The sequence below is a fragment of the Ochotona princeps genome, chromosome 10 (genome assembly GCF_030435755.1).
Source record: "Ochotona princeps isolate mOchPri1 chromosome 10, mOchPri1.hap1, whole genome shotgun sequence".
NCBI classification, from domain to species: domain Eukaryota; kingdom Metazoa; phylum Chordata; class Mammalia; order Lagomorpha; family Ochotonidae; genus Ochotona; species Ochotona princeps.
Window position 1 is genome coordinate 10,208,471 of NC_080841.1, and position 23,804 is coordinate 10,232,274.

Consider the following 23,804-nt stretch of genomic DNA (forward strand, 5'->3'; position numbering starts at 1 on the left):
CCTGCTGGAGAACATGACAGTCAGGGCTGGGAACAGGCGGCCAGGCTGGTCAAGGCAGCAGCATTCACCAACATACACGTGGGCCAGGTTTGTGGTTGGGATGGGCTGAACTAAATATGTGTGAGAAATGGGGATAGGAACCAAATTGACCAGGCAGCTGCATCCACTGTTAAGTGCACTAGCTGATGCAGGTGACAGACCGAACCTGACTCTGCACTGGCTGGTGTTCCCAGTGTGAGGTCACCCCAGGCAAGGTTTCTTCAGTGACTCTCCAACTATATCTCTGGACTCAAACCCCAGAAACAGGGAAAATCACAAGATATGTGGTATGACCTTAGAGTGCATGTATTGAGATTGGGACTCCTCAGTTGCTGATGTCTGTGCACTGGACAACATGCCTAGATGCACACAGGGAACATGAAAGCCAGATTATCTAGGCCAGCAGATGACGTCAAGTGCCTTGTCAGAGGATGGAATGCAGAACAGGTTGGACTACTCTCATGGCCAAGCTTTGCAACATATTCCTGGGGCTGTGGATATACCAAGGTAGACTTGGTCAACCAACCAATTTTGTAAATATTTCTTCAACTCTGGTGTAATGAGGCTGATAACATCTCAACACTATCAAAAACCAATGTAGTAACATCCTTGGAACACTCCTCCACATCGAGGTCTCTAAGGCATCATTTGTCCCACCCACCTTCCTTTATACTTCACACCCTCCACACCCTAATCAGAGACCCCGCATGGGCATGCGTCCCTCTCAACTATGCAAACAATATTTTTAAATTAATTAAAACAAAAAGAAAGCAATATATATGATACATCACATTTAAAAACTCAAGAATAAAAACCATACGACTACCTGAACAGATATGCAGAGAAACCATTTGATAATATATACTTCAACTCACAATTAACAACAACAACAAAAACAACAACAACAAAAAAAACTTAAGCAAACTGGATGTAGAAGGAACAATACGTCAACACAATCAAGGCAATATATGGCAAATCCAAAGCTTGACCAGAATCATATTCAATGGAAGAAACGGAAAGTATTTGCACTAAGTATGGAACCACATAAGGATGTCCACTCTTTAACATTACTTACTATTCAATATATTTCTGAAAGTTTTAGACAATGCAATTAGGCAAGAAAAAGAAATCACAGAGATGCCGATGGGAAAGCAGCAAGTCAAATTATTCTTGTTTACAGGCGAATATTATACAAAGAGGAACCAAAAGACCCCATTAAAGAAATATTAGAATCCATGAGGACTTGACAGCTTTGTAGGATATAAACATCAACACACACACACACACACAAACAGCACTTGTATTCATAAATAAGAACACATTGAGAAAGAATTTATAAAATCAGTCCTGACAAGGGTGCAAGGGAAAAGAAACCCTGAAACACTGCTAGTGAGAATACAAACTAGTACAGCCATTAGGAAGACATTACAGACCATCCCTGCTGGACCACCACTCCCAAAGGACAGGTGAGCTGACACAGGAGCAGACCAGACCTGACAGGGCTACAACACCTGTGGGCCTCGTGTGAGCTAGATTAGGGAAAAGCCAGGCTGGGCTGACTGTTCCTACTGGTGCAGGCAAAAATGAGAGAGGGTGAGGGTTGGTGGCACTGGAACTGGCACTGGGGGCTAATTTTGTCAAGCTGAACTGCAGAACCACCTGCAGAGTGCATGATCTGGGAGTGGGAGTGAGAGTGAGCCCAATAGGCACCTCCCTATTGGGTTACCACTCCCACTGGAGAGCATGAAAACCAGGACTGGGGCAGAGGTGGCTAGACAGAATGGCACCCACTAGCATGTGTGTGGGATGGACAGTAGGGCTGGTTAGGCTGAACTAGGCTTCAGTGCCCAGTGACATGATAAGAGCTAAATGGATGTGGGACAGACTGAACAAGTCTGCTGTACATATGGGCAAGCATGGGAACCAGGGTAGTGGACAGGCCCAGTGGGGAATATTAGAAGTTGCCCCAACGAGGCTGCAGCTTCCACTGATTTGCATGAGGGCTGAGTGTGAAATGGACAGGATCAGGCTGGACTGCAACACCCACTGCTTTGTGTGGAAGACAGGACTGGAAACAGAACTGTCCCAGCAATTGCAATGACCTGCATGTGCATAAGTTGATTGGGGCAACGGACTGTGCCGGACCTTGTACTGGCAAGCACACACAAGAATCGGGTCTGGGATCACCCCAGATTGTTTCTTTGGGGATACCTCCAACTAAACTGCTGATCTCAGCACCCCAACCATGAAGAGACAGCCAGCCAGTGAATTCTGAAGAGATTTCATCGTGCTTGGAATGGCGAGATTGGCAGCAATTCAGAACTGCTGAACTATCAAAACTGCTTGAGCAGGACCCTCGGAGCATGCCTCACATTGGGGACCTGGGATGGGCGGCAGGCTGGGTGGGGCTTCTCCCTTTAACTCTCCCCTCACTCCAGATACAGGAGGAAAAAAAATAATAATATTAATGTGGAAACAATGGTCTTACCTACTTTCTTGTAGGCCTTGACCCTTTGTGCCCTAATCAACTATGTAATGATTATCAAAATAAAAGAATTAAAAACAAAAAGACATTATGGAGTCCTCTCAGAAATTTGAGAATTTATTTGGCCAAGCCACCCCACTGCTGCAAATATATTCAAAGGAAATGAAATCAGCATGTGAAAGAGTTATCTGTACCCCATGTTTATAGCAGCTCAAATCATAATAGCATAGACAAGGAGTCAACGGGGGGGGGGGGGTATGCATGCCTGTGCGTGTTTGTGTGTGTTTGTGTGTCTGGCGTGTGTGTGTGTGTGTGTGTATTTTGTTGCCATTCCAACAGATATCAATGACTAAAGTTACTCTTACACATCTATGGCATTCCCACTTCTCTGCAAAATTTTTTGTACACAAAAATTTCAGTTAGAAAAGAAATGCTAAAGAAAAGTCAAAATGTAACTCCTGATTCCCTCTTGGTCTTTCTTGATGCCACCAAATTTTCAGTGGAGGCCGTCAGATCTGGTGCTAAATACCCTTTTGAAAGTGAAAGTAACCCATCAGCCCAGGATATCTTAACACCTCCACTCTGTTCCTGACCAGACACTTGTGCAATATTATATGGGGGACTGAGCATCACCACCAATCACTTCTTTCTTCCAGACTGCACACATACATCACACAGGAAGAAGGTTTTTCACTTTCACCAACTTCTGCTGAACTGAGCACGCCTTTTTTCACAAACCTAGTGTCATTAATGTGGTAGAAAGACCAAACCAAATGTTATCATATTGTGTCTCACAGTGCAACGTACAAAGCACTTACATACCATTACATATTGATGCTGACAGAAATTATTGAGATACACAGTCCAAAAAAATCATAAATATGAGAATTAAAATTGGCAAAAATGAAAGGCTCTGACCCGAATGGTGAAGCCAGGACATTATTTCAATTCATGGCCCAGGATCTATCCTCAAGTGACATATACTGTCTAATCTAGAAGAATTCAGACCTCAGGTTTATGAGGCAATCAAATAATGGCAATCAAATCATTTACATTTGTTTCCTTGAAACAGATTTACTTATCTACATCAAAGGGTAAATAATAACTTTATTAGAGTTTACTGCTTGTCTAATTTTCTCTTCATTAGGAAAAGAAAAAAAAAGGTGCACAGGGCATGCTGTCAGAGCAAGACACAGCACAGCTTTTCACAATCATCAGTACTGGTTAAATAATTTTTAAGGGGAATAAAACCAAATAAAATAAATTAATGTAAAATATTAAAAAGGCAAAATACATCTGAACATACAATTAAAACTAACGGAACTGAACCATTCCAAAGCAATATAAAAATACCAAATGTCCACTGAAGGAAAGAGAAAACACCAAATACACCAAAAGGTAAAACTGAAACAGGACAAAAATTGCCAATGCCATACTGAAGGCATCTGCGCCACCATACCCTGGGTGGCCTGGGGTGGTACAGACAACCTCGCAGGTCCCCTTCGGCCCAGGCTGCTGGCCACAGAACCCGCAGCAGCCAGCAGGCCCTCGGGTGGAGCAGCATCACTCTTAGCGCAGGTTAGAAATAGCAGCGTGAGAGGAAGACACCTCTCAGGCAGCACCCACAGAAGTGCATTTAGTCAGCTTCTCTTGCTGTCGAGGCAAGGAGACACACCCTTCCTCTACTCTGCTCAAGCCCACTTTTTAAATTAAACTGCAACTCAGAATAAGCCTTGATCACACCTTATAGAAATATATAGTTTCTGTGCTTTCACCAAATTAAATTCAGCCATATTTAAAAGAAAATCAAGTTTAACCATATTTAGAATTATGTTTTAAAGTCAATTTAAGTTATATATGTTTAACCTACCTTTCACATTACATATAATACAAACTATTGTTTTGTAAGAATTAAAATACTGGGGCTGGCACCATGGCAAAGCAAGCTCATCCTCAACCCCTATCCCACATGTGAGCCAGTAGGTATCTCGGCTGCTCTACTTCCTGATCCAGCTCCTTGCATGTGACCTGGAAAAGCAGAGGATGGCCCAGGCCCTTGAACAGCCCAGAAGAGGCTCATGACCTCTGGCTTCAGATTGGTTCAGCTCCAATCATAGCAGCCATTTGGGAGTGAACCAGCAGATGAAAGATCTTTCTCTGTCTCTCCATCCCTATAAATCTGCCTTTTGAATAAAGATATAAATAAATCTTTAAAAAATTAAAATACCCGGAGTTAGCTCAGTGGCATAACAGACTAATCCTCCACCCACTGGCACCAGCATTCCATATGAGCAATGGTTCATGTCCTGGCTGTTCCACTTGCTGATCCAGCTTCCAGGAAAAGCAGCAGAGAATGGCTCAAGTCCTTCAGCACCTGTATCCACATGGCAGACCTGGAACAGGTAAGAACCTCCCAGTTTCAGACCTGCCAACTCTGGGCATTGTAACCATTTGTGGAATGTACCAGCAAATAGAGGATCTCTCTCTCTCTCTCTCTCTCTCTCTCTCTCTCTCTCTCTCTCTTTGGACTTCTGACCGTAAGTCTTTCAAAATGAGAATTAAAATATCCAAAAATATAAACTGTAAAATATTCTAAACATAATGAAACCTTAATCTGTTGATTCAGAATGCAATCAGAAGTGTTCAATAACTGCAAATACATTCCATACATTGAATACTATTTTGAATGTATAAAAATGGGAGAACAATAGCAAGTGATGCAAGATTTAGGGCAGAAACCTGATATTAAAGCCATCTCCTGTCTCCTTTTTAATACGTATCGATTAACAAAAGTCTATATCAGTCCAGACAAGAAGTGAGGGAAAGGAATCAAAAAACATATCGATTTTATAATCTTCCCAGTGCAATAAACTATAAGTAAATGCATTGAATACTGGCTTCATAATGTAATCTGAGCAATTATTTTAACTATAAAGTTCAAATTTAGGAAAATGACATGAGACACAATATATTGTAGATTCAACTATGTCAACAACTAAGCTAAAGCATGACAAATTTTCACAAATCTGAAATTTGCGTCTCACCCAGCATTCTGTTTTATTATTTCCGCCTTTGTGGGTAAACATTTAACATCACTGACACACACTGATACACGGAAGCTAAGATCTTTGTACAGAACAGTTCCAGCTTCCTATTTCTTTTTTCACTTGTCTGAACCTGCGCACGGCAAAGGCAACCAACATCTAATGGCGATGACTTGGGGCTGCCCTTTACCACTGATGATTATCTTGCAGGTACTCGTCACCAAAATCACACCCTTCATGCTACAACCAAGACTCCAACACTTAGAATTGAAGAGTGAAATATTTTTAACACACTGTTTTCTAAAACATCAAGAAACGAGTCTCAGTAAAAGTAAGTAAACAGAAATGCTATTCAAATTTATTAAAAAAAAAAAAAAAAAAAAACAAGTGCTTGGGCCCAGCGCCATGGCCTAGAGGCTAAAGTCCTTGCCTTGAACGTGCCAGAACCCAAATGGGCCCCGGTTCTAATCCCGGCAGCTCCACTTCCCATCCTGGGAAGTGGCCTGGGAAAGCAGTTGAGGACAGCCCAAAGCCCAAAGCCTTAGGACCCTGCACCCGTGTGGGAGACCTGGAGGAGGTTCCAGTATCCTGGCTTCAGATCAGCCGTAGTAGTCACTTGGGGAGTGAATCATGGGATGGAAGATCTTCCTCTCTGTCTCTCCTCCTCCTCTCTGTATATCTGACTTTGCAATAAAAATAAATAAATCTTTTTTTTTTTTTAAATATTCATTTATTCATTAATTACATTGCATTACATGACACAATTTCATAGGTACTGGGATTCCCCCCCTTCACCCCAAACCCTTCCCCCATCATGAATTCCTTCACCTTGATGCATAACCACAGCTCAAGTTCCGTTGAGATTCCCTTATTAAAAGTTTACACCATACAGAGTCCAGCATCCCACTTGTCCAGTTCAAGTTCAACCGCCTCTTAGGGAGGCCCTCTCAGGTTTGTAGGCAGAGCCAGCAGAGCGTCACCTCGATCAATTAGAAGCACCAACATATCATCAGCAACAGTCCAGGTATGATGAGGCTGGTGCAGAGTCCACTGATTGACATAGTCCGTCTTAGGGTTTCCCCTTGTCCAGTTTTCCGCTGCAAGCATAAAGCTGAGGTGGTTGATTCATCTTTTTTTAAAAACATAAGTCCTTTACAAAAAGAAATACCCAAATTTTGGAAGACTTTAGCTTCCAAACAGCATATCCAAATTATGATTTAATCTTTAAAAACAATAAACATTGGGCCTGGTGGCGTGGCCTAGTGGCTAAGGTCCTCGCCTTGAAAGTACCAGGATTCCATATGGTCGCCAGTTCTAATCCCAGCAGCTCCACTTCCTCTCTGTCTCTCCTCCTCTCTGTATATCTGACTTTGTAATAAAAATAAATCTAAAAAAAAATAAATAAATAAAAATAAAAGCATATTTAAAAAAAAACAATAAGCATTTAAACATCTCCTCTGGCGTACTTCCGTGAAAGTTTATGTAAAAGCAGCTATACTAACACTTTCAATACACAGGTTCTGAGAATGCATCATGTTCCAATGTATTAAAAGACATCTGACTTTATTTGTGCTTAATTTCAATGTGATCAACACAAACTCATCACCAAATAATATTACCCAATAAACTATCTCATTTTTACAACTATTCAATAGCCAAGTTTTTTAAAGAACTGCTTATTAAATGAATTAATGATAAATGTTAATATTAAACATACCCTTCTTTCAGTGCATTTCTGCCACCCAAATGAGACAAGATTCTTTTTAAATGACTGGTTTCTGGAGGCATCTACACCTGCCCGAGAGCAGCAGATGCACCAAGTGGCAACCATGCACTCTCCTCCAGATCAGCGTGATAACAGAGAAGGAACCAAAGGAGGAAAAGGCTCTCTATCTGATCTTCACCAGTTCTGACACCTCAGTTACAGTTTGCGGTTTATCAACAGTTCTATTTCAAAAAGAAAATTTAAATAAAGCACATATTGCTTATGAAGATAAAAATCTGCAGTCTTTCAAATGCTTTTACATTAAATTTTTAGAGATTTAAGAAATTTTCAACATCTATAACATGGCACAATCTTTCACTAGTTCCACTTTAAAAAACAGAATATAACAGCAAATGCTCAGCAAACATTTGTATACAAGACACCTGCCCCAGATGTGCAAGAGAGTCAAAGAGGTATTTGTCCACAAAAAGCTAAAATCCAGCAGTCAGCACAATTCAGAACAAGACCTTGTTCAAGATAAAATATAACAACCACGTACAGACACCAACTTGATGACTAGTCAGCAACCTACTATATTTTTACATCTTTCAGTTTTACACTCGGTCTATTTCACCTGTGTAATAATGCTGTTATATCTTTAAGGGAGACATGAATTAAATAGAAATTACAAAGCCCTCACTACCCTCACAATTTCCATTCATTCCTTCAAAAGTCAATTCAGTATCTTTATTAGCTCTTCAACAATTCAATAACTATTTACTGAACATATACTACGGATAAGACGCTTTGGAGTTCAGAATAAACAGAAACCCAACAACCCATTGAAGCAGAAAAAAAACTATGCTTGATATTCTTCATTAAACATAAATATTAAAGCCAAAAGTAATAGATTCTTTACTTTTAATCATTCCCCCAGGATTTAGCACATGAAATAAAACTCCAACTCACTTTAGAAAGTGGCAACCACTGGACACCTACTAACAGCTACCAAAATATTTGCCTCTCCCTCTACCGACTCCCAGGCACCCCAGGAATCTTCCTGCCACCCTCCAAGTCCCACAGGTGTTGTGCAGCGTGCAGCGCCTTCTTCACAGGCTCTGTTTGGAAGGTGCCATCTCACTACAAGCCCGTGCCCCACTGTGAAAACCCCCTGGAGGATGCCGCAAACACAGGTGCTTTCTATCAGTACCCCACCCACCAGAGTGCCCAGGAGAGAGCTCTGAAGCGATGAGAGTGCTGAGCTCTTCCTGGGGCATTTAGTATTTTCTTCTCAAGGCCTTCTGACATCTGTTAAAAACTAATATGAGGGCACTTCCAAAAATACGCGGGGAAATGGAATTAAATGATAACGTGCGTTTCCCATGAACATTCTGAAGATCCCTATCCTATCACAATCACTCTGGTCCAAGCTAGAAATAGGGACTTCCGAGAGCAAGTGTGTTCCAAAACTGCTGAAGATGTCACTAATGTTGAGAAAACACAACTGTTTCAAAAGAAGCAGTTGAGAGCCCAGGACCGAATGTCACACAAATTCAAATTCCAGCCCTGCTTCTTATAGCTGTTAAATCTTTCTGACCCTCATTTCCTTACCTGTTATGAAAAGGACAACAGTGTCTATTAACGAAACAGTAAAAACAATTAGGTTGTGTAGGCTCTCGGCATATTTCTTGATGTAAGCAGCAATAATTTCTAATTAATATCCCTAAAACATCTAACTGGAAGCCTAATCCGAAAAATCAGTTTATAAGTAAGACTCTACAACCATGAAATTACGGTTTTATTTCATTAACTTAAACTAAACAAAGTCTTAATGAAAATCAGTGAATACTGACTAAATGCAATTTCATGATTATTAAGGCTACTAATCACAAATTACAAACCACGTAACAATTTCACACAGGGAAGGATGATAAACCTATCGTGATTTTACAGGTAGATGTACCTCTGATCCTTGGTGTAACACCCTTTGGTTCACCACAAACTTCATCCTTTTATAACTAGTTGGAGTTTGTAAGTCTTTCTTCAAAATAAGGTGTTCTCTTGAAGGCTGGCTATCAGTTGTTCACACTTCACTGTAAATTACATTAATCAGATAAACACCTTAAGCACCACTCGCCTATTTGAAGCAATCATTTAATGGATGGTAAGAAGAAGGGTAATTTTAAAAGCAGCATGCCTGGAGTGGAGCAGGTGTTGTCTCACAGAGCAGGGACAGCTACACACCTGCAGCCTGAGAGCAGGGGCTCTAGGAATTGTAACAGGCCCCAGGCAAGTTTCCCCTCCCAGAGGTTGTATCAGGTGCTCTTGAAGGAAACCTAGGGTTCTAGTCTGCTCTTCTCCTATGCCACATCCTAAGGTTCAGTACCACAAGCCCTCTATAAAATTCCTCTATAACCCTGGGCCCGGCGGCATGGCCTAGCAGCTTAAGTCCTCGCCTTGAAAGCCCTGGGATCCCATATGGGCGCCGGTTCTAATCCCGGCAGCTCCACTTCCCATCCAGCTCGCTGCTTGAGGCCTGGGAAAGCAGTCGAGGACGGCCCAATGCACTGGGACCCTGCACCCGTGTGGGAGACCCGGAAGAGGTTCCAGGTTCCCAGCTTTGGATCGGCGCGCAATGAAATCTATATTTAGGAATTTTTAAATTATACTCAATTCTAAGTTTTAGTTTTTATTATGGTAAACAGCATTTGAGTAATCCAGACAAAATTTTTTAGATGGCTTCAGTGATTTTTAAAAGTATAAATCGGTGTGCCCGGTGGTAATCAGGGTGATCTTCCTCTCTGTCTCTCCTCCTCTGTGTATATCTGGCTGTAATAAAAATGAATAAATCTTAAAAAAAAAAATTCCTCTATAAATCTACTCCCTACCACCTTCACTAAGGGCCCTCAAAGGCAACTGACCTCTCACAGAAATATAAACCCAGACACACCTCTCTACCGATAAACTGAACTACTACCTGAAATAAATCAGCTTGACTTTAATTTATACAAGCTGTGCCCAAAATAAATATGTCAAATGGGAAACCATTCAAATTAACAATATAAAACACCACAGTATCTCACAGATTTCTCACACGTGTTTTTAACACTTTCTAGCCCAGGCAAAAAAAACATTAAAATCAAACTGCAAAAAACTCCCCTAAGAGGCCAATGCTGTGACACAGCAGATTAAGCCACTACTCGTGATGCCAACATCCACACTGGACATCTTACTCTTGGCGATTCCACTTCGTTTGCAGCTTTTTAATGATGCACCTTGTGAGGAGTGACTCGAACATCACCCCTGAAGACCTCTGGCTATCTGGGACTGGGTACTATTTTAAATATCTGCTTCTCCTGGGTCAGCTTCCTTAATATTTGTGCACCCTTCAGGCTCAAATTTTTTTTAAAGATTTATTTTTATTTTACTACAAAGTCAGATATACAGAGAGGAGGAGGAGAGACAGAAAGCAAGATCTTCCATCCGATGTTTCACTCCCCAAGTGAGCCACAACGGCTGGTGCTGTGCCGCCAATCCGAAGCCAGGAGCCAGGAACCTCTTCCGGGTCTCCCACACGGGTGCAGGGTCCCAAAGCTTTGGGCTTTGGGACGTCCTCGACTGCTTTCCCAGGCCACAACCAGGGAGCTGGATGGGAAGTGGAGCTGCCGGGATTAGAACCGGCGCCCATATGGGATCCCAGGGCGTTCAAGGCGAGGACTTTAGCCACAAAGCCACGCCGCCGGGCCCAGGCTTAAATTTTGTTGTCTGCCAATCCACTGCATATTGTTAAGGGTGAATTACTGTGTCCAACTTGCAAATTGAAGATATGAATTTATGGAAAATGATATTATTTGGCATAAGAAAATGCCTAGGAAGATAGCAGAGAACAGCCCAAGTACTTAGGACCCAGAAACTCCTAGCATCTGCCACCCTGTGTGTGTCTGAGGCAGGGTGAGGGGGAACAGCAATGGTCTTTCAAGTAAAATAAACATTTAAAACAGAAAGTATATCCAGGAGGCAGCCATTAAGCCTAGCAGTTAAGACATTCATGTCCCATACTACAGTGCCTTCATTTGATTTACAATTTTTTTGGCTCAACTAATTGGATTCCTGCTACCCATGTGTGAGACACCAAAATCCAGCTTTGGCCATTGCAATAATCTGGAGAATCAACCAGGACAAGGAAGTACTCTCTTTCTCTTCCTCAAATAAATATACATTATATCGAAAGTTTTAAAAGTTCTAAGAAAAGTTCTGAAGCAACTTGTTGCAGTGTGGCAACACAGCAGTGGGCAACAACAGTCAGAACTGCATTCCACTCTGAAGAGACCTGTGCAGGGCTGCCGCAGGCCTTACCTGTATCAGGGCACATCCCTAACCTGAAAACCAACAGTTTGTCTTACATGTAAGCCAAGCACAGTGGCCTAGCAGCTAAAGTCCTCACCTTTCATGTGCCAGGAACCCATACGGGTGCCGGTTCTAATCCCGGCAGCCCCCATCCAGCTCCCTGCTTGTGGTCTGGGAAAGTAGTAGAGGACAACCCAACGCCATGGGACCCTGCACCCGCGTGGGAAGCCAGGAAGAAGCTCCGGCCTCCTGGCTTTGGATCAGCTCAGTTCCAGCCATTGTGGCCACTGGGGAGTGAGTCAACGGACAGAAGATCTTCCTCTCTGTCTCTCTTCTCTGCATACCTGACTTTCCAAAAAAAAAAATCCTTAAAAAAAATGAAGAACACGTGAACAAACAGAAGAACCTATAAGAAAAGTTTTAAAATCAAACTACTGAAATATAAACTCCACAATATATGAGAATAACAACTAACAAATACTCAACAGTGAAATCTTACTTGCTTTTAACACTTACGGGAATTAATGTGAAGAAATTCCCCTAGTCAAATACAAAATTGCAAATACTGTTTTATTTCAAGAAGACAGTGGGTTTTTGGAAGAATGTAGGAGAAAACAGAGTGGTATTTCTTTTTAAGAGTTATTGATTCATTTGAAAGGTAGAATGACAGAGAGGAAAACAGAGGGAGACTCTGTCTATGCATTGCTTCATTTCCCAATTTCAAAACAACTAGGTCTGAGCCAGGATGAAGCCAGGAACCAAGAACTCCACTGGGATTTCCCACACGAGTGGCACGATCACAAGTTCTTGGGCCAACATCTACCACTTGCCAGGAGCATTAATAAATAGGTGGGTCAGCAACCAGAACTCAAACCAAGGACTGTCACATGGGATGTGGGCATGCCAAGCACATCTTACCCAACTGGGCCACTTCACCCACCACCAGTGTGATATTTCAATATATATATACAATGTTTAATGAGCAGATAAGGATAAAGGGCATACTTTAAGCATTATTTATTTTTGAAATTTTCAAAATCCTCTCAGCTATTTTGAAATACACCTTGAATTGTTGTCACAGAGCTACCCCACTGTGCTACCGTCCTCTGTTCTCGTCCCCTCCCATACCACTACCAAGCACTGGAACCATTACTCCACCTGACTTCTACCACACCAACTTTTTAGTTTCCATATAAAAGTAAGAATATGTGGTTTTAGCCTTTGTGTACCTGATTTATTTCACAAAAAAGTATACATTTCTATTTTCTATATAAAGCAAAAATTGAGTATATCAAAGATACAGTTTCAAAGATTCACGATATGTTTTGCTTTTGGCTAGCAAGCATGAGAGAATAAGCTGTTTTCATTTGCCTTAACAAACTAAGATATAAAGCCAATACGTGTTCAACTAAGATAACTCTAATTTATCTTAGTGTATCTACATTGAAAGGTTCTTCTTTTTTGTTGGTTTTTTTTTTTTTTTTTTTTTTTGAGCTCTTCCAGGGACACAGAACTAAAGCAAAAACAACTAGTGGTAAACGTTTCATTCATAAGTTTTTCCATGTTGGACAACACTAACATCTGAACATTTTACTTTATCTGAATTCATCAGGACCTGAATTTCCAAACACTAGGGTATGGTTGGGTTTAGGTATGTACAGTCAGTGGCAATGAGTTTTAAGATAATCTCTGGAAAAAGAAAAAAAAAAACAAAAAGAAAACCATATACAGCACCTGTCTACAGCTGTGAAGACAAAGGGAGAAAGGAGATCTAGTCACTAGAAACATTGTGGAGACAAGCTGTCCCAAAACTGCCTAGTCCTGGGAAATTCCTATTTTGAAATAAACTACACAAGGATTCAAGAAAAACAATAATAAAGCAAACTTACCATTTAATTTAATTGCAATTTATAATGACCCTCATAATGACACATACTGTACTACTCCCATCCCAGCACCCATTTAAAATCACTTCCTCTAAAACTATCCAAATCATTTGGGCAGAACCCTCAGAATATACACACATTGAGACCTTGGGTTGACAAGAGGTGGCGGTTCCTCATCCCTGGGTACTGGGACGTTTGGAAAGTCACATTTGACTTACCACTTTGTCTCTCCCCTTCCCCCAGAAACAAGAAGAAACAGCAAAATTGGAAACAATGAGTTCATTCAGTTTTCCCTAAACCTCGATCCTTCCCACACTGATCAACAAAGTAATCATTATAAAAATAAAATCAATAATAAAAAAATAACTTCCACAAGCTGCTTGGCTTATTCTAACTCCATTCAATATTCTTTCATTCAATAGCCAGCATTAAGCTTGGTTCAGTTACTTGTATTCATTCTTTAAATATTCATTAAATATGGGCCCGGCGGCGTGGCCTAGCGGCTAAAGTCCTCGCCTTGGAAGCCCCGGGATCCCATATGGGCGCCGGTTCTAATCCCAGCAGCTCCACTTCCCATCCAGCTCCCTGGTTGTGGCCTGGGAAAGCAGTTGAGGATGGCCCAATGCATTGGGACACTGCACCCGCGTGGGAGACCTGGAAGAGGTTCCAGGTTCCCGGCATCGGATCGGCGCGCATCGGCCCGTTGCGGCTCACTTGGGGAGTCAATCATCGGACGGAAGATCTTCCTCTCTGTCTCTCCTCCTCTCTGTATATCTGTCTGTAATAAAATGAATAAATCTTTAAAAAAAAAAAATATTCATTAAATATGTCAGACACCATAATAAGCTTTTTCTTTTTTAATGTATAATCTTTACTATTTTTATTTTTAATTTTTTAAGATTTTTCTATTTTTATTGGAAAGGCATATTTACAGAGAGAAGAGACAGACAGAAAGATCTTCCATCTGCTGGCTCATTCCCCAAGTAGCCGCAATGGCCAGAGCTGAGCCAATCAGAGGCCAGGTCTCCCATATAGGTGCAGGGTTCCAAGGCTTTGGGCCATCCTCAACAGCTTTTGCTTGCCACAAGAACAGAACTGGCTAGAAAGCGGAACATCGGAGACATGAACCGGCATCCATATGGGATTCTGGTACATGCAAGGTGAGCATTTAGCCACTGGACGACCACACCAGGCCCAGGTTTTTTCTTAAGAATACAAGTTAAAGGAATTCAAATGGGAAAGGAGGAAATCAAATGATCTTTGTTTGCAGACGACATGATCCTGTACATAGGAGAACCAGGAGACTCCATAAAGAGACTGCTACAACTAAGACATGATCCTGTACATAGGAGAACCAGGAGACTCCATAAAGAGACTGCTACAACTAAGACATGATCCTGTACATAGGAGAACCAGGAGACTCCATAAAGAGACTGCTACAACTAAGACATGATCCTGTACATAGGAGAACCAGGAGACTCCATAAAGAGACTGCTACAACTAATACGAGAGTTCAGCAAAGTGGCAGGGTATAAGATTAATGAAAAGAAATTAACAGCCATAGTGTATGCAAACAAGCCCAGGGCTGAAGAAGAACTAACCAGCACGGTGCCCTACAGAATAACAGAACAGAAAATGAAATACCTAGGAACAAACCTAATGAAGGATATGGAAGACCTATACAAGGAAAACTACAAAACATTAAAACAAGAAATAGAAAAAGACTTCAAACAATGGAGAAAAATACTTTGTTCCTGGGTGGGCAAAGTAAACATCAAAATGGCCATATCACCAAAAGCAATATATATTCAACACAATTCCAATTAAAATACCAAGAACATACTTCACAGAACTGGAAAAAAATGATGCAAAGGTTCATCTGGAAACACACAAATCCATGAATACCCAGAACTATCCTGAAGAATAAGAACCTAGCAGGAGGGATCACAATCCCACATCTCCAGATATAGTATAGGGCAGTGGTGATCAAAACAGCCTGGTACTGGTACAGAAAGAGGGAGGTAGATCAATGGAGTAAAACAGAAAATCCAGAAGGGAACCCGCACATGCACAACTACCTAATCTTTGACAGGAAAACAGAAAACAATCCAGGAAAAAAGGAAAGTCTCCTCAACAGATGCTGTTGGGACACCTGGATAATAGCATGTGGAAACAAGTAGCAAGACCCACACCTTTCACCATACACAACAACCAAATCTAAATGGATTAAAGATGTAAACCTACACCCAGAGACCATCAAACTTCTGGAAGAAGAAATTGGACATACTCTACAAGATATAGGTGTGGGCAAAAACTTCCTAGAAAAAACACCAAAAGCAAAAGAAGTCAAGACCAAAATAAACAAATGGGACTACAGCAAAGGAAACGATCAACAAAATAAATAAGAACAGAATGGGAAATCTTTGCACACTACACAGAAGACAAAGGGTTAATTTCCAGAACATACAGAGAACTCCAGAACAACAATAACATCAAAACAAACAAACCAGTCAAGAAATGGGCACAGGAAATGGACAGACACTTTACAAAGGAGCAAATTCAACTGACTAACACACACACACACAAATGCTCAAGCTCTCTGGCAATAAGAGAAACTCAACTAAAAACAACACTGAGGTTTCACCTAATGCCCGAAAGAATCACCCATATACAGAAAACTACCAACAACACCTGCTGGCGAGGTTGCGGAGAAAAAGCAACCCTACTCCAATGCTGGCAGGAATGCAGGCTAGTGCAGCCACTGTAGAAGTCAGTATGGAGAACACTTAGGCATTACACAGCAAAGCAACATGCACCCCAATGTTTACTGCAACACAATCAACAATCGCAAGAACATGGAAGCAACCTAAATGCCCACAACAGAGGACTGGATAAAGAAACTGTGGCTCATCTACACTATGGAATACTACTCGGCGATTAAAAGAATGAAATGCATTACTTTGTGGCCAAATGGGCCAAGCTAGAGACCATAATGCTAATGGAATTGAGCCAATCCCAAAAGGTCAGATGTAATATGTTTGCTCTAATATAACATAATATGATGTCAAATCTAGAGATATCATACGTGAATCTTACTCTATGTTAATCAATGTTACTTCATACTTATTTGTACCTAATGTAACAAGAACTTGTGATGTAATTCATTAACTATCCAAAGAGGTAGACTGTTTATAACCACCTGAGATAGTCAGTGTCCACATATAACTGTTATTGGTACTGCACATAAACAACAAAGGCCTAATCTTCACTGTACCTACATTAGGGGCCCAGGATACAAGAACTAACCTACAATGAAAAGTTATTCTCCTAGAAGCATGATGGACTTGAGAAAATTCATGATGGACACGTATTATGAACCTAGAGGGGAGAAGGGAGGGGAGAGGAGGGGGGGGATTTGGGGAGAGAGAGGGGAGAGCCCACCACCAACTAAATTGTATCAAAAAACAATAAAAAAAAAAAAAAGAGGAGAGAACCAATAAAAAAAACTTTGATATCCAGGAAGACCTAATAATTGGGACTCTGGCAAATGTCAAAATTTCTAATCTTTACAATGTTTTTAATAAATCATATGCATACCCTTAAAAAACAAAATGAAAAATAAACAAATAAAAGATTACAAATAAATTGTGTCACATAATACAATGTAATTACTGAAGTTAAATAATAAATAATTAAAAAAAAAGAGTCAACCTGCTTCAGCTAAAAATAAATAAATAAATAAATAAATAAATAAATCGTGATCCATGAAAAGTTTACTTTAAATAGGATATTTATGTGTTTATGGCTATTATGGCCATGTTAGACAAATCTAAAGGAACGGTTATATTGAAATAAGTGAAAAACTGTGTGGATTCTAGTGTACAGTGTCCGTCTAAAGAAAAAGTTATCAAATGCAAGCATAAGCTTAGAAATACCTTTTATGTATAGAGCATGGGGGAAACTAAGAATTCTTTGGCTTGGGTTCTGATTCCAGAAAAGAAAGAAAGGTACTTGAACTGTTAATATGAAGTAGAGATAAGAAAGGGATAATTTGTTACTAGGCTGATTAAAGTGGAAAGTGTGTAGCAAGGAGGGATGTGTCTCTAAAAGAAATTACAGAGAAGAATTAAAAAAGCAAGATTTTCTACTAATAAGTAACACTGTCAGATCAAAGACTCACTGAAATACAGATGTGATTTAAAAAAAAAAAAGGGAGTGAAAGAGAAGATACTTGGTGAGTAAGGGCATATGACCACAAGGGGAAATTCAGTGACATTTTAGGTGGAATTATACTAATTTATTAACCATAGGGAATACACAATGTTTCTGTTTTAGAGATGCATTTGGGCCCGGCGGCGTGGTCTAGCGGATAAAGTCCTCGCCTTGAACGCGCCAGGATCCCATATGGGCGCCAGTTCTAATCCTAGCAGCTCCACTTCCCATCCAGCTCCCTGCTTGAGGCCTGGGAAAGCAGTCGAGGACGGCCCAATGCATTGGGACCCTGCACCCGTGTGGGAGACCTGGAAGAGGTTCCTGGTTCCCGGCTTCGGATCGCCACGCACCGGCCCATTGTGGCTCACTTGGGGAGTGAATCATCGGACAGAAGATCTTCCTCTCTGTCTCTCCTCCTCTCTGTATATCTGACTTTGTAATAAAATAAATAAATCTTTAAAAAAAAAAATAAAGAGATGCATTCCATACTGTTGTACTCTCACATTTCCTACATGACAGAGCAGCTTACACTGAATTTATGTGAGGCTACTGTGTAACAAGAGGCAGCAGAGCAGAAATGAAAATATACATGCTGGAGCCATTGTCTTGGACAGGTGTCTTAATTTCTCTGTGCTTCAAATTCTTAATATGCAACAAGGAGATAAACAGGTCCTACCCCATAAAACTTTTGTGAGGCTTACGTAGTTAATGTCTGAAAAACAATGAAGTGTCTCTGATGTAGTGTTAACACCAGTTGCTGTTGCTGCTTGAGGCAAGTTATCAATGAAAATGAGAAAGCCAGATTTGCAATGCCATAGCCTAAAAGAGAAACCCTTAGAGGAGGTGCCTCCAACCCTTTATTGAAGAGTTACTTATCACTTTGCTGAAGTCCTGAATCATTTGGGGAAAGTGGGGGAAGTATGGTAACAAGTTCTGTTACTGGAACGGAGGGGAGGCCATCACTGAAAACCATACTTCCCTGCTGGCTGAGAAGCAAGACAGACAGAAGAGTGACAACAGCAATTAGCACAAGGTCTTCCAGGAAGAACATGAGGTCTACCTGTTGGCACTTTCCTCTGGACAGCTGGAGAACAGGACACCAGGAGGCTGTGACCCGAGGCTAGCATTGTGGACAGTGGTTTAGTCTCCGCCTGCAACACCAGCATACCATATTCCCACAGTTCGAGTTCAGGCTCATCTGCTTCAATACAGATTCCTGCTAACGACGCCTGTCGAAGCAGTGGGAGATGGTCCAAGTGTTTCGGCCTCTCCTACCCACGTGAGACAATCTATACTCCTGGCTTCAGCCTGACCCAACCACAGCTGCAGCCACTGTGTCTATTTCTGGAGAGATCTCTCAGTCTCTTTCTGTCTCTCCCTCCTTCCCTGCCTCCATCTGTCTTTCAAATAAATAAAATAAATCTTTAAAGCAAGTCTACACCCAATCCATGGAATGCTAGCAGAACCCACTCTACCAACATGATGTCTCCATAAGGAAGCATCACCAACTCTCCCACAGCGATTTTTAAGTCATTAACACCCTCCATAAAAAATAAACCATTATCCAGAGTATTCAAAAATGTGTTGTTTTTAATAAAACATCTATGTAATGTTTTTTAAATAAAACCAAATAGCAATAGTTCAAGGATTATAATCTAAGCAGAACTAGTTTATTTCAACCACTAAGATCATTTTAAACCACTAACTAAAACATAGTAACTTATCTCTGAAGATACTTATGATCCAAGTTATTCAAAATGAATCAAAGAAATTAAAGCTTCCATTTTAAAAAATGTGTGGAGAAATATGCCAAATATCTCAACATAATATTATTAATCTTAGATCAAATGGTCTTCAAAAAATAAACTAATATTCTGAGAAATGTCTGACAATGAGCTTTTCAAATGGTTTCCTAACGTCTACTCTTTGACAACTGGATACTGAATCCATTTGACAGCCTTGTCATACCCCTCTACCTCTGTCCCACCCTACCAATACCGACAAGAGGAATGTGCAGGCCATACCGACAGACTACGGGGATTCAAAGAGAAGCTTTTTATAAGGGAGATTTTATAAGGAAACTTTCTGAATCCAAAAAAAGCAACAAAAAAACAGCGTCTGACACCCTCATGGTTATAAGCAGAACAGCAGAGCTCCAATTTCTCTTGACAGTCATATTATAACCACAAAGGACTCAGCCTCCTATTGACACCATTTCTGTGGGTAGCAGAGCTCAAAGTGCAAAAAGAACCGAGATCTTTGATGACCAACCCCCGGGCTTCCTCTTAGACAAATCAAGTTTCCTTTTGTTTAATTCAATTTTATATTTTACCCCAAAAGCTCCTAATGTACACCTTTTGTTTTCACTCTATCACTACAAAAGAAAATCTTCCATGTTCATTTAAATGTTGGAAAAGCATGTTCTACTTGTAACAAGTGTTTGTATATATCAGTCTTATTAAAAGAGGTTATAAACAGTTAATAGGAATATTCCAAATCCTTCAAATAATTTCTACAAAGATTTCCCCATCATAGTTAGAAATAAAGCAGAGAGTTGTCAAAACATTATAGAAATATTAAACATCCAAAGTGACATAAATTTTTTTACTGCATTCTTAGTGCATTACATTTTATGACACAAAAATCATAATTGGTCATACTCATACTATTTAAATCACAATTGAAGATTTGGGGTCAAGAGCACAGCACAGCAGGCAAAGCTGTCACCTGTCACTAAGATTGCATGTGGATGCCACTAACGGTGTGGGAAAAGCAGCAAAAGATGGTTCTTATATGGGTTAGTTTATTTAACTCTTTTTAAAGCTTTATTTATTTTGGGCCCTGCACGATAGCCTAGTGGCCCTTGCATCTGCCAAGGTGCCATATGGGCACTGGTTTGCATCACGGCTGCTCCACTTTCCATCCAGCACTCTGTTTCTAGACTGGGAAAACAGCAGAGGATGGCCTAAAGGATGGGACCCTGTATCCACGTGAGAGACCTGGAAGAAGCTCCTGGCTTCTGGCTCCTTGCTCCAGATCGGATCAGCTCTGGCCATTGCAGCCACTTGGGGGGTGAACCACCTGATAGAAGATCTTTCTCTCTGTCTCTTACTTTATAGGCTAAATCATTTATTGGAAAAGCAGATATACAGAGAAAAGGAGAGATCTTCCATCTGCTGCTTCACTCCCCAAATGGCCGCAATGGCCAGAAGTGGGCTGATTTGAAGCCAGGAATCAGGAGCTTCTTCCAGCTCTCCCACATGGGTGCCCAGGGACTTGGGATGTCCTCTACTGCCTTCCTAGGCCACAAGAAGGGAGTCAGATGGAAGTAGAGCTGCCAGGATATGAACCAGTGCCTAGATGGGAAGCTGGCACTTGCAAACCGAGTAGGAGGAGCAGATAGAAGATCTCAGTCTCCTTTCTCTGTAACTCTGCTTTTCAAATAAATTAATATTTTACAAAGAGTAAGTCAAACCATAAGTACATTAGAGAACACAGTTAAACCAGAGCTGAAAAGTTATGTTTCCATTTGAGTCCTCCATAACATGTTCACTCTGCAATGGGCATTTGGTGGGACCTGGCAAGAATACAAATGGACAAAATTTTCTCCATGTAAGACAACAAAAGTAAGTTGTTTCATCAGAAGGAGCTCCTTCTTAGGAGTATTTCTCCTTGCCAGGGACAAAAATCACCACAGTTGCAGTTCCACGAGGCCACGAAGCACAGCAGGCGGGGTTGGCAGGGCCAGGATGTGTGACATTCTACCTAAAATTAACCACGCACATTTCACCACAACTGGGCTGGGCTCCTCTATTTCAGAGGTATGCAGCTCCAAATGGTTTAGCAGTATGTAATTGCTGGCTACTTCCTGGAACGCAAAGTCAGCAGACCTTCCACCAAGGCTTTAGGCTGGCCACCTAGTCTTGACAAAACCCCACACTGAATCACCATTACTACCTAGGGTCTAAGTATACTGCAAGGAAAGTCAAGCACATGAAAAGGAAATGAACACGAAGAGATAGTCCTTATTCTTTCCTACTACCCAACCCTCCCCAATCTCTTTCTCTCTCTCTCTCTCTCTCTCTCTCTCACACACACACACACACACAATATGATAAAAGTGGGAAAAGAGGGGACAGCACTGTCCCTCAACAGGCTAATCCTCTACCCTGTGGTGCCACCATCCCATATAGGCACCAATTTGTGTCCCAACTGCTTCACTTCTGGTCCAGCTCTCTGCTTATGGCCTCTCTGCTTATGGAAAGCAGGGCAGAAAAGCCCAACGCCTTTAACCCCTGCCACCTGGGAGACCTGGCAGGGACTCCTAGATTCTCGCTTCAGATCAACTCTGTTCTGTGCATTGTGGTGATTTGGCAAGTAAATCAGGAAATTAAAGATCTTTTTCTCTCTCCTTCTCCTTGTAAATCTGCCTTGTAAATAAAAATAAATCTTTTTAAAAAGATTTTTTTTTAAGATTTTTTTTTAAGTGGGGAAAGGAACAAAAATCATGATACTGAAGTATTCTCATCTTTCCAGGAAACTGTACAGATCTGACAGCTAAAATTTTTCCAAGTAATGTCATTGTTAAAAATGTAACCCTTTGGGCCAGGCGCCTCAGCCTAGCAGCTAAAGTTATTATCTTGCATGCACTAGGATTCCATATGGGTGCCAGTTCTAATCCCAAAGGCCCCACTTTCCTTCCAGCTCCCTGCTTGTGGCCTGGGAAAGCAGTAGATGACAGCCCAAAGCCTTGGGACCCTGCACCTGCCTGGAAGACTCAGAAGATATTCCTGGCTCCTGGCTCCTGGCTGCAGAGCGGCTCAGTTCCAGCCATTGCGGCCACTTGGGGAGTGAAGCAGCAGATGGAAGATCTTTCTTTCTGTCTCTTCTCTGCGTCTTTGACTTTCCAAAAAAATAAATTTAAAATAATATATATAAATAAATATTTTTTTAATTAACCTTCCTCTGAAAGTGCTATGCTACTAAAGTAAATGCAGTTAAGGGGCTCCTTACACTCCAGGCTCTGGGTATATCAGAAGGGTATTGGTGTGACTTTCATTGGTGGTGGAACTGACAATTTTAAGGAGGGGAGGCAGAAGGACAGTAAAGCAAAACTAAGTTTTCAAACACAAATGAAATAAAATGGAAAAACATGCCCTTTTGCCAAAACTAATGAAAAGTTAATTGATGAGCAAAAAACTGGGTTGTGAGATACACAAGCTTACCAAATATATGAAATTCAAGCCACATAGATAACATTCAATGATTTCCACAAACCCTACATCTATTTTACTACTAGCAATCCGAGACACTTGATACAGACTTCACATTTAATACTATCAATTCCTTTGCTCCTATCACATTCCAGCAGCATACAATACCAACACTTGTTTAGCACTCAATCAAGTATTTTAAGAATTAAAAAAAAAAATACATACCTTCAATTTCAGAGGCATGACATTTCACTTTCAATACCAAGTCAAAGGTTCTTTCTGGATTTTCCCTAAAAGGGGGGAAAAAATCGTTGCATTTATCTCCTGTGACAAATAAGCTTACTTATAAGGATTACGTTTTCTTAATTCTAAAAACTATTCTCATTCTTCTTGTCTCAAAATATCCTGTGTACATAAGTCTTACACTGATAGGCAGAAATAACCAGGCAAGAGTTTTCTCAGTTGAGCAACCTAAGACAGCTGGAAACTTGGGAGTTCTGGGACTTGAGGCCCAATGTCCAGTGCTGCCACTGTTTTCTCTCCTGTCAAGTGCCATACCCATTTCACAGATTATAAATCCAAAAAGGCTATGTACAGAACAGACACTTAGCCTAGCAGTTATTCCTGAAGTCTGGATGGGAGTCCTGCTCTATTAGTTCTTTCCCTGGTGACATGCCCCTTGGGAGGCCTCAGGTAATGGCCGTCTGCTCCCATGGGAGACCAGGGCTGGGTTCGGTTCCTGGCTTCCTGTCAGTGTATGGAAAGTGAACCACTGGATGGGAACACTCTCCCCAGCTCTCCACCCCACCCAACTCCCGCCCCACTCCACTTCTCAAATAGAGTTTAAGAATGTATGAGTATGTTACTTTGTAG

At 41.1% G+C, this 23,804-nt stretch overlaps 1 protein-coding gene across 2 annotated transcripts in view; it reads right to left on the reverse strand.

Annotated features, from left to right (window-relative positions):
- DENND1B (DENN domain containing 1B) overlaps positions 1 to 23,804 on the reverse strand; it is a 234,296-nt gene that overhangs the window by 208,495 nt on the left and 1,997 nt on the right. For both annotated transcript variants that reach the window (XM_058668968.1, XM_058668967.1), the window contains exon 2: positions 23,157 to 23,221. In XM_058668968.1, coding sequence (XP_058524951.1) covers positions 23,157 to 23,221 — 65 coding nt within the window. The remainder of the gene's footprint in view (positions 1 to 23,156; positions 23,222 to 23,804) is intronic.